This window comes from Nicotiana tabacum, chromosome 16, assembly GCF_000715075.1.
Source record: "Nicotiana tabacum cultivar K326 chromosome 16, ASM71507v2, whole genome shotgun sequence".
NCBI classification, from domain to species: Eukaryota; Viridiplantae; Streptophyta; class Magnoliopsida; order Solanales; family Solanaceae; genus Nicotiana; species Nicotiana tabacum.
The window spans coordinates 15,174,914-15,187,341 of record NC_134095.1 but is presented as its reverse complement, the minus strand read 5'-3'; the positions used below and the strand labels follow the sequence as shown (position 1 = coordinate 15,187,341).

At 37.1% G+C, this 12,428-nt stretch overlaps 1 protein-coding gene across 1 annotated transcript; it reads left to right on the top strand.

Moving 5' to 3' along the window:
* The first annotated feature begins 9,179 nt into the window (after positions 1 to 9,179).
* Positions 9,180 to 11,829, top strand: LOC107767079 (putative carbohydrate esterase At4g34215). Its single transcript, XM_016585991.2, has 2 exons — positions 9,180 to 10,922; positions 11,507 to 11,829. The coding sequence occupies exons 1-2, from the start codon at positions 10,272 to 10,274 to the stop codon at positions 11,768 to 11,770; spliced, it is 915 nt and encodes a 304-aa protein (XP_016441477.2). The 5' UTR covers positions 9,180 to 10,271; the 3' UTR covers positions 11,771 to 11,829.
* Positions 11,830 to 12,428: the final 599 nt, after the last annotated feature.

The window sequence follows — 12,428 nt, the reverse complement described above, 5'->3', positions numbered from 1 at the left end:
AATATGAGTTGATTCGAGCAAGGTTTAATGTTATTTTAATTAATTAGAACAAGGCCAAATATGTTAATTCGAGAGGTAGAATGTCACCTTAATTAATTTGAACAAGGTCGAATGTGAGTCGATTTGAGTGAGGTCGAATGTTGACTCCTATTTGATTCGAACGAGTTTCAATATAAGTCAATTCGAGCGAAGTCGAATGTTGACTCGTAGTTGATTTGAACGAGGTCGAATGTTACTCATAGTGCAGGGCCAAGTTGAAAAAATGTCGCTCTCTAAAATTTGCACTGCGGCCGCAAAGGCCTTAGTGCGGGGGGGGGGGGGGGGGGGGGGGTGTTTCAATGCAGTCCGCAGTGGTGAATGACTAAAATTAATTCGAACGAGGTCGAATGTGAGTCGATTCGAGTTAGATCGAATGTTGGCTCGTATTTGATTCGAACAAGGTCGAATATGAGTCGATTCGAGCGAAGTTGAATGTTGACTCGTAGTTGATTTGAACGAGGTCGAATATGAGTCGATTCGAGCGAAGTCAAATGTTGACTCGTAGTTGATTCGAACGACATTGAATACGAGTCAATTCGAGCGAAGTCGAATGTGATGCATTGATTGGTGCGGAGTTCAAACTTGATAGAGACAGAAGAACATCATGTGTTTGTATGTTTTGCTTACATATATACATTGGAGAAGTTTACACGTTTTTTGGGCTGGTATTCCAGTCCTAGTCTATCTAGTTCCTTTGTTGTTCGGCTCGGAGAAGTATTCAAGGGGTCGAGCAATGAACTTGACAACTTGTAATCTAACTTGCTCGAGCCTTAAACTTCGAGATGTCCTCATTTTCGCCTCGTTAAAAGCCTCCCCGAGAAAACCCAATTGGGACAAAACTCAGGTGAGGGAAAAAGAGTATGGCTCGGAGAACATCTTTCCTTAGAAGTTGAAGTATTTAAGGTGGGCGATGTTCCAGTTGTTTGGTAATAGCTTCTCCTCCATTGTTTCTAGCTGGAATGACCCTTTGCTTGCTGCCGCCGTGATTTTATATGGGCCGTCCCAATTAATTCCTAGTTTTTATTCCCATTGGTCCTTGCTTTCTTATGTTTTGGCTTTGAGTACGTAGTCTCTGACTTTGAGCGGTCTGATCTTGGCCTCTTTGTTGTAGTATCGCTCTGCTTGTTGCTTCTGAGCGGCCATTCTTATGTAAGCCACATCTCTTCGTTCTTCAGCCTCGTCGAGGTCTTGTCTCTTACTTTCATTGTTAGTCGGCTCGCTTTCGTGTGAGTACCTCAGACTTGGTTCTCCGACCTCGACCAGTATTACTGCATCAGTCCTATAGACTAGTGAGTATGTTGTTTCTCATATGCTCATTTTTGGCATTGTATGCTATGCCCATAACACTTCCGGCAGCAATTCCAGCAACAGTCCCTTCGTTCTCGAGCTTCTTCTTCATGGTGTTCAATATTGACTTGTTGGAGGGCTCCACCTGACCATTTCCCGAGGGATGATATGGCTTGGAGAGTATTATTATGATGTGCCATTTTTCAAAGAACTCGATGATCTTTGCCCAGTGAATTGGGACCCGTTGTCGTAACTGATTTCTTTGGGGATGTCGAAGTGACATATGATATTCCTCCATATGAATGTGATCACTTCTTGCTCGCATATTTGGGAGAATGCACATGCTTCCATCCACTTCAAAAAATAGTCAGTTAAAAGTTAAAACTAAAAGAAACCGTACGTTACCTCGTCCTGCTGGGACGGGGCCGACGATATCCATCCCCCATTTGATGAAAGGCCAAGGCAAGGTGGCGAAGTGGAGGTGCTCGCCTACTTGATAGATCATGGGGGCATATCTTTGGTATTGTTGGCATTTTTTCACGAAGTTAGCGACTTCCTATTTCATTGTGGGCCAGTAGTAGCCTTCTCGTATGAGGCATCTGACTAGGGCTCAGTTTCTAGTGTGGGCCCCACAGTGACCTTCGTGAAATTCTTCTAGGATACACTGTGTCTGGTTTGGTCCTAAGTACTTTGCTTGAGGGCTGCCATACGTCCTTTTATATAGGTCGTTGTTGATGATGCTATACCTGGCTACTTGCATTCGAAGTTTTTTGGCTTCTTTTTGTCGTTCGGAAGCATGCCGTCCTGCAGATATGCGACAATTCGATTGCGCCAGTCCCAAGTTAGGTTAATAGTGCATACCTCGAGTTGGTCAATCGACGAGTGGAGGAGAGTAACCATGTTCCTTTTTGTGGTTATGCTTTTGTTGGCCGCTGCCAGTTTGGCGAGACCGTCCGCTTTGATGTTCTGTGCTTGAGGTATTTGGTCGAGCTGGCATTCATCGAACTCGGGTAACAGTTTGCAGATTTCGGCTTAGTATTTCTGTAGCCTTTTTTCTTTGATTTGGAAAGTCCCTGTGACTTGATTGATGATGGGTTACGAGTCGCATCGTACGAGTACTTGTCGTGCTCTGTACTTGAGTGACAATTTTAATCCTGCCATCACGGCCTCATACTCGGCCTCATTTTTAGTCATATCAGGGCACCGTATGGACTAGCAAATTATTTTGCCTGTTGGGACCTCGAGCACGAGTCCTAGTCCAGTTCCTGACACGTTTGAGACACCATCGGTGTACAGAATCCATAGGTCGTGTATATTGATTATGCCACGAGATGGCTTGTTGTTGCGCTTGGGCCGTAAGGGGCCCCTCATGGAGTCTGTACCTCCAGTGAGCGCGGGTACCTAGTGTGAGTGATGTGATGTAGCCCGATGGGCTGTTGTTTGATTCATATTGTTGCCCGAGGGGTGGTTCTTAATTCATGTTATGCCCGAGGGGCTGATTACGAGTGATTGTGAGGTAGCCCGATGGGCTGGTTCTGTTGATGATATGCCCGAGGAGCGGTATGTAGTACATATTTTTCCAGAGGGGTTGTTTACGTTTTCTATCAGTTTTACTCACTGTATTATATTCCTTTGAAACTATTGAAAGTTGTTTTAAAAGGTTTTTACCGAAACTGAGCATGATTTCTGAAGTAAATGATTTCTGTATTGTGTTGGAAATGTCCTGCTTTTGTTGTAGCCTTTTGATGTGGTTTACGTGTTTTCGTACTGCTCAACTTTCATTACTCACTGAATTGGCGTACTTACATTACTCCTTGCACCTTGTGTGCAGATTCAGAAAATTCTAAATCCTGTAGCGGGTGTTGATTGCTCAGTGGCAGAGTCAGCGGAGTCAGCAAGGTAGCTGCCCGGCGTTCGCAACCTTGCTCTTCTCCTTCTTGTCTTCCTTAGATTGTATCTAGCATATTTTTAGACTCTTCTCTATATTTAGACCTTAGTAGATGCTCGTGACATCCCGATGCCGGGCTTGTGTATTTATTCCGCACTGTTCATTTTGACATTCATTATGAAATATTTGATTAATTAAAGACTCAAAAATGACTTTTATTGATTAATGGTTAATTCAGGAGTTGTGTCGGCTGACCTAATTTCACGATAGGCGCCATCACAACCAGGTCAATTTTAGGGTCGTGACACAATGCCATCTTTCAAGTCTGACACTCAAAATCATATAGTTATAACTACCATGACTCTATACATAATTTCATCTGACGATATTTTTCTACCGATAAGGAATTCAACTATTATGTTAATGAAGACATTACTGCAGAGATTAAGGAAGGAGATGGACCTCCTAATATTTGTTTATAAGTGTAAGGTAAGTCTTCTACTAATATGGAGGCCTTATGTGATAGAAGTAGATATGAAATCGTTGAGAAATAATATCATGTGTGAGTGACTTTACTTATTATTTCATTGTGGATTATCAATATATAGTAATTTATGGAATAAACTTATAATTCATACTAAATGATGTATTTTGATTATTCAAATCATCATGTAACAATAAGTAATTATACTAGATAATATTATATGCTTTGGTATAACTATATATGTAAAATTGATTTAAACCTTTAATATGTTTGATTACTTTATGTTTTAAAAATAATAAAAGTCTCTTACGATAAATATTTAAGTTCATTTTTCTATTTCAAACAATTATAAGACCTTGGTTTTATTCTTTTTGGTAATTTGACACTCAAAAGCATTTTTTAGAAAGATTGACCAAACACGATTTGTTTATCAAATGTTGCAAAAAGTACTTCTTAAATGAGTTGGCCAAACACAAACTGTTTTTTTTTTTCAAAAGTGCTTATGAAAAAAGTACTTCTAAAAAAAGTACTTTTCAAAATAAGCAGATTTTGGCAGCTTGGCCAAACGGGCTCTTAGTCTATGATAAAGATTTAAAAAAAAAAAAATTCTCCTCCCCTTTTTTAAATCAAATTTGAGCTAAAACTCTCCAAATTGATTATAGATCATACCCATAAATGAGAACACATTTAGCTTAATTCCATTATACTGAAATGATAATTTACCTTGCAATAAGCAGATAAAGATAATAATTGTAAGTTTTGAATTCTTAAACCATTTAATTGTGCGGGTAGAATTAGGTGTTCTTTGTACTATATTAACTTGTTATCTAACTGAACTAAAACACTGCCACAGGCTGTTTCGTAGAAACAATTCTTCTAACACACAAAAATAACTTTTTAGAAGAAATTTCTAAAAAAAAAAAAACAGTTTATGGATGATAACACAAAACGAAAAACAAAGCAACAAAAGAACGCCAATAAATACATAATGCCTCTTGGAAAGCAAATAGCTAGTCGTCACGAGAAGAGCTGACGAAAAGGAAAAGTATAATTAGCAGTATCGAAATATCAATGACAATACTATTTTTTTTTTGCATACCGTTGAAAAAATTGTTCAACTATAACAATGCATGGTGCAATGTCTTTTTCTTTGATAATATCATCACCTTATTCAACAAAAATAATAACAGACCCAATATATTTCTATAGTGTGAGAAATGTGTATGCATACGTTATCCCTACATTATAGAGGTAAAAATGTTATTTCTAATAGACACTCGGCTAAAAAAAAAATCTTCTCCTTATATGATATCTAATTCGAAGCAGCAAAGTTAAAGGAAAAAAATCTGCACATGGTGTTTATTGACTTGGAGAAAGCGTATGACAAGGTTCCAAGGGAGGTGCTCTGGAGATGTCTTGAGCAAAAGGCGTGCCGGTAGCCTACATAAGAGCGATCACGGACATGTATGATGGAGCTAAGACTAAGGACTGTGGGAGGCGACTCAGAGCATTTCCCGGTTGTTATGAGATTACACCAAGGCTCTGCGCTTAGCCTATTCTTATTTGCCTTGGTGATGGATGCATTGACACACTATATTCAAGGGGATGTGCCATGGTGTATGTTATTTGCTTATGACATAGTTCTAATTGATGAGACGAGGGTCGGTGTTAACGAGAGATTGGAGGTTTGGAGGCAGATTCTCGAGTCTAAGGGTTTCAAATTGAACAGATCTAAGACAGAGTACCTAGAGTGCAAGTTTAGCGCTGAGTCGAGGGAAGTAGGCAGGGACGTGAGGATCACAGGCCATCCCCAAGAGAGATAGCTTCAAGTACCTTGGGTCGATGATTCAGGGGGACAGAGAGATCGACGAGGACGTCACTCACCGTATAAAATGGAGGCTTGCATCTGGAGTCTTGTGTGACAAGAAAGTGCCACCGGTACTCAAAGGTAAGTTTTATAGAGCTGTGGTTAGACCGACCATGTTGTATGGGGCAGAGTATTGGCCGGTTAAGAACTCCCATATCCAGAGGATGAAGGTAGCAGAGATGCGGATGCTGAGGTGGATGTGCGGGCACAATATGATAGACAAGATTAGGAATGAAGATATTCGGAAGAAGGTGGGCGTGGCCTCTGTGGATGACAAGATGCGGGAAGCGAAGCTCATATGGTTCGGGCACGTGCAGAGGAGAAGCCTTGATGTCCCGATGAAGAAGTGTGAGCGGTTGGCCGTGGTGGGTACGAGAAGAGGTAGTGGGAGGCCTAAGAATTATTGGGGAGAAGTGATCAGGCAGGACATGGTACGACTGCAGATTTCAGAGGACATGACCCTTGATAGGAAGGTCTGGAGGTCAAGCATTAGGGTTGTAGGTTAGGGGGGCAGCAGAGCTTTCCTTACTTCATACCGGGGGTGAGGCGAGGTTAGATTAGGGTTGATCTTAGATGACTTGTAGTTTATGTTGAATCCACACTATCCTTACTGTTTATCTTAGCCCCAGGCCTTAGATTCTGGTTACTGTTATTGCATGTCATTCATCTTTTGGTTGTTATGCTTCTGTTACTATTACGGTTTCTACTGGAGTTACTAATGAATTGTCTTTTCTTGTTTTTTAATTTCCGTCTTTCTGAGCCGAGGGTCTATCGGAAACAACCCCTCTGCCCTATCGGGGTAAGGGTAAGGTCTGCGTACGCATTACCATTCCCAGACCCTACTTTGTGGGATTTTACTGGGTAGTTGTTGTTGTTGTTGTTGTTGTTGTTGTTGTATTTTATGTTTACTCTAAACTCATTTTTTATTATACTTAAATGAGGGAAAATTATATATTAATTAACTATAACTTACTGATAAAAATATATATACAGATTATCTTATTTAATGGTTGGTGTAAATACTAGATATGTGCCCAAAAACAAATTCGGGACTTGATAGTAAATGTGGTAATTGAAGAACTAATTTGGGACAGAAATGGACTATGAGTCTGGATGATTAGAATGGGAAGTGACATTGATGTGCTGAAAGTTTTTGGAAAATTTAGCAAATTATGAATTTGACAGTTTAGAAGGACTAACCTTATCATCTTGCCGTCGCATAATTCCAGAGATCAAATTTTTTGAGGCAATGGACATTGACTTTTCGAAGGTAAGTTTGGTATATTTTGTTGGTTTGTTTGCATTTCTGGAGAATGGGCCATCTGTTTGTGATATTGTCCATTCTTAACCTCACTCCAATTATTCTCTTTTCGGGGGCCCAATACATTTTAAGGGCCCACATTAACCCATTGTTTTCATTCACAAAGTTGGACATATTAAACTGGTAAGATATTGGTGTTTCAACAGATGGCGTCCATTGTTTTCCGTTTGGAATTATAGGCACCGCCCCTGGATTGACTCCTTTTTTTTTTAATGGCGGAGAGGATTTAAAGTGGAGAATGAAGCGACATCAAAGGTAGCTCGGTGCACAAAGTATCATGTATTCACGCAGAGTTTGAAAAAGGGCTGGACTTTAAGAATGTGATATGGACAACCTACTCAGATACAAATATTATTGGCTGCTTCTACGGCTTGATCCCGTAACCTATAAATTACATAAAAAAAACTTGAAAATTCAAGCAACCAACCAAGTGAGCTAATAAAACTCCCATGAATTAATTCCTTCGTTATGTATTTTCATTTTTCCTTCGCGTGGTCATTTTACGTACACAATGTTTCTTTCCTTTTCCAAATTTACATTAATTACATTTTATCTTTTTCGTTTTCAATTAAATATCAAAGGCTGATTTCTAGCATGAAGTTAGTCAAGGTCTTTTTCAGTCACAAAAAAATAGTGAAGCAGTTGCCCACCCAACAACTTAAATTAAAAATAACCAGTTACAGTTACGGTATAATATATGCATAATTTATGTATTATATGTGTATAATTATATATAATCAATATATAATTTATATATATGTCAAGAAAAAGTAAATAATGAATATCGCCGGCTATATATATAAAGATCCCTTCAGTTTATAACATACAATGTCATGGTATGCATAAAATTTAGAAGTGATATATACAAGACGTTCTTCACGTTTATTCCATTGTCTTCCCTCCTACTAGCTGATTCAGTGAAATTGGAGCCCAATCCATTCGAAGATATAATGCGGACCCACGTAGGATCAAGTGGGTTCAACTGAATCTGCTTCATCAAAAAATTATATATATATATATATATATATATATATATATGTATGTAATTAATATTGAAAAATGATTATGTAAATAAAATTAATCCGCTTGAAAGAAGCAACAAGTGTCATTTTCTGTGGTCAAGAGGGGACATATTTTGGCACAAGACGCAGGTTTGACTCTGGCTGAGCGCATTCTTCTTCTATGTACTTGTAATTGTTCTGAAGTCATAAGGGTCGAAGAAGTTTGTGCATTAGAATAATTCATGGTCACGGCCAACGAAACAGGTTCCTCACCTACAAATTCCTACTTAAGCTTTCTTTTTTATATTTGGTGTTAAATTAGTTCAATCTAATAATATATTAATATTGTAAAATTGGTCCTTTTAAATTTATTATTTGCGTCATATTGAAGTTGTTTTTAATTGTTATAATAATTTATGTCATATAGTTTACTGTTTGTAAATAATACTTTAAAAGTTATTTGTGACTGCAAATTTGTGTCTATGTTGTTTATTATGTTATTTTAATAGTACTTCTATACATTATACAGTTGCATTTTTCTCCTTTTCTGGGATTACGTGAAAGTGAGGTTAGTTCTATATTATTTATTTACTTATTTATTATTTTAGTAAATCGTATTTATCTTATCTATGGTGTTTCAAATTGTTATTTTTATTAACTAAATATGAGATTAAAATATAAAAATTAAAATTCAAGACTTTAAAGGAAAATTCATAGTCTTTTAAAGGGTTATAAACTGTTAGTGTTTATCTTGTCTATGGTGTTTCAAATTGTTATTTATATTAACTAAATATGAGATTAAAATATAAAATTAAAATTCAAGACTTTAAAGGAAAATTCATAGTCTTTTAAAGGGTTATAAACTGTTAGAGGTACTTATATAAATTTAGCAGCACACAGTTAAAAAATTGTGTTGTTCTGTCTAACTTTATTTTTATACAAAGGAAAAAAAAATCTTAAAAATGACATTTTTTTAGACGCATAATGGGAAAATAAAAAGAAGAGGTATATTTAACATTCACTTTCATTTACACGATAATCTCCATCATTAACTATCACTAAACTAATAATATAATATCTAATTGATCCCGCTTGTTTAAAATCCTGAATCCGCCACCGGATATAAATGACTATTAGAAGCAAATTAAGCAGGCTTAACTATGTTGGAATTATGTAGCTAGTAGTTCATCATTGTTATTGTATATGTATGTGGTGCTACAACTAGCCCTTAGGTTAGCTATATAAGATTCATTTGAATCACCATTTCGTTAATGCTAAGGCCTTCTCTTTCTCCTTAATTTTGCTTCATTTTCCATTCACTTCCTGTTCTTTTCCTTTTTGCTTTTTTTTTTTCGTTCTTTTTTTCCTTGGGATTGGGATAGGGGAGATGGGGGTATCATGTATGATATGAAGCTGATGGCTAAAGGTGGACGGTCAACATTTTCTTTTTATTAGTGTTTATCTTCATATGTATAATAATTCGAGTAAAAAATAACGAATTCAGTTGAATCTAGAGAACTTGCCCTAATTCACCTTATTGAGTGGTGAGTGAGTAACGTTAAAATTTAGTTAGTTCTACTAATTATCACTGATTCACAAACCAAAATGCTTTTTTCCAGCACGGATAAACTCTGTAGCATCCTACACTAGCCCATTGGCTAATATTTATTGCGGATTATTTGCAGCATCTGGCCTTTTTTAAGGCCACTATTTAAATCAAATCTCCCGTTAATTTAGTTGGCTAATTTTTTGTAAAAATAATCATTCAACTACGTTTAGAGATAAAGTTTATCCCACTGTGCTAATGATTACCTTAAAAATTGCCATTTGTGCAAATGCCCTGTTGTTGCCCCAACAGCTTTCTCCTATTCTTACTTATTTGCAAATTTGTCTCCTATCATCCAATCCTAAAGATGGAAAAGTCATCATAGAATAAAAAGAAGGATTGTGTGTATTTTCTAGAAGAGGGAAGATGATAAATGCACTGAATCCATCCTGCCATTAAGCTTAATATCTTCCTAAACATGATTGGTATGATATTCATTTATGTCTATTTTCCATCTATAGCTTTCACCAACTCTTAATTAAAAAATGTAACCAACCTTTGCTACTATTTTCTGTATAGTATATAGCAATCCAATTGTTAATTCCTTTAGTTGCTTTTTAAAGAAAGCATTTAAGATATGCATTTCATTCATCCATTACTGAAGGAAGTGATGAAAGTAAGTGCATTCATTTTTAAAAAAAAGGAAGTAACATAATGTTACAATTAGCATTATACATAGAACGTGGGCATGAAAAACATTCCAAAACAAACACTTCATCTAGTATTTGTCGGTGTATTTCAATAATTAAATTTCACCTCCAAAAAGAGTCATTACAATATGTGGAAGCACAAAAGTGAAGAAATTATTTTGATCTTAACATTTCTTTTACTTATCTCAAACTTATGTTGGTTGATGAGTCCTAAGAGAGTGAAGGAGTGTAACAATGACAAGAAAAATATACAGATTTTTCTATTAGCAGGGCAAAGCAATATGGCAGGACGTGGCGGAGCCATTAAAAAATCTATTGGAGGAAATACTACCGAAGCATGGGATGGTTTTCTGCCTAAAGAATGTAAACCTAATAAAAAAATCTTACGATTTAATGCAGCTCAAAAATGGGAAGAAGCACATGAGCCTATGAATTATGGGATTGATTGCTTAGTAAGTTGTGCACTTGGCCCTGGAATGGCTTTTGCTAATGAAATTCTTAAAAAAGATTCAGAATTTGATGTCATAGGTTTAGTACCTTGTGCTAGAGGAGGGACTCCTCTATATAGATGGAGACGTGGGTCTTATGCTTATGATGATTTGATTAGAAGAGCAAAATCAGCTGAAAAAGATGGAGGAACTATTAGGGCATTACTTTGGTATCATGGTGAGGGTGATATGAGAACAAAGAATGGGTCAAGTTCGTATAAGTCCAACTTTGAGAAATTTGTTCATGACTTGCGTAGTGATTTGCAATCTCCTAACCTCCCCATTTTGCTGGTACATATTTCTTCTCATTTTCTTGATGATACTATGTTAATAAGATGATTAATCTTGATCTATGATTTTTTTCAATTTTTTTTCTATTACTGTATCAGGGATCGGTCTCTTTATCCTTCAGGATAGGGGTAAGGTCTGCGTACACACTATCTTCCCCAAATCTCATTTGTGGGCTCCACGAGGTTATTGTTGTGTTACTATATCGGGGAATAGGGAACGATAAGGGGAAGGGAAATGTGAGAAATGAGTGTTGAACTCACCCCTGTTGTGTGAGAGACTTCCACTGGTACTACCTGACTATAAGCCTTAGCGGTGATATGTAATATATTAATTTGGATTTAACTCATGCTTTATGTTTGTGGAACATTTCACAGTTCACCTCAGGATTGACTTTTTGTTTATTATAGGAGTAATAAAAGTTCAAGGATTTAGATTATATACATTGTCCTGTAAATTTCTTTTACCCTATTAGGTTATATACATTGAGATTTTCTTGTAATTACTTTATAAATAGCTTATTTGTGCAAATAATCCTAAAACTTCAATATATAGATCTTAAACTCGTTTTTTTAATTATATCGCAGGCCGTCCTACCATACCCGAAAAAGCCATTTGAAGGGCCATATATAGAAGAACTGAGAGCAGCTCAAATGGGAATTAACATCTCAAATGTGATCAAGTTCGACGCTAAGGGACTAGAAATGGGTAGGGATGGCATTCATCTCACTACGCCAGCACAAGTTCAACTTGGACGTATGTTTGCACATGCTTTTTTGAGCCTAAAGAATTTCAGATCGAGGACTACCTTTAGTTTCTACAAGTTTTTCCCTTCTAATATATTCTCTTAGATCTTTCTGCTGATCCTTGTAGAACTACGTCTCAAATAAACTTTCATACCACGTTCATATATTATATACAGTAGTACAAGCAGTTTGTTTACAAACAACAACAACCCATTAATAATCCTACTCGTGGGGTCTGGGGAGGGTAGAGTGTACGCAGATCTTACCCCTTCCCATGAGGATAGAGAGGTTGTTTCCGGGAGACCCTCGGCTCAAAAATGAAAGATCTGTAACAATAGCAGAAAACATACAAATAAGATCAGCACCGTAAGTAACAAATAAGTGGGAATGACAATAACTATGGCAATAATAAAAATTAGAAAAATATAAAATAAAAGTAAAAAATTAATAATAATAATAAACAAAAAATAGAAAGTGTGATGGAACAATAAACGCTAGCAGTCCTATATAACACTATCAGACTAGCCAGAACAACGAAGAAAAACGCCCAACCACCCCCTAACCTACAACCCTAATGCTTGACCTCCACACCTCCCTATCCAAGGCCATGTCCTCGGAAATCTGAAGTTGCACCATGTCTTGCCTTATCACCTCGCCCCAATATTTCTTAGGCCGCCCTCTACCTCTCCTTGTACCTGTCAAAGCCAACCGTTCACACCTCCTAACCGGGGCATCTGGGCTCCTCCTCCGCACATGCCCGAAC

What these genes read in the sequence shown, in the direction of transcription:
- LOC107767079 (XM_016585991.2), top strand. Translation starts at nt 10,272, where the DNA reads ATGTGGAAGCACAAAAGTGAAGAAATTATTTTGATCTTAACATTTCTT. An exon ending in CTAACCTCCCCATTTTGCTG is followed by an intron (nt 10,923 to 11,506) that starts GTACATATTTCT and finishes ATTATATCGCAG; the next exon opens with GCCGTCCTACCATACCCGAA.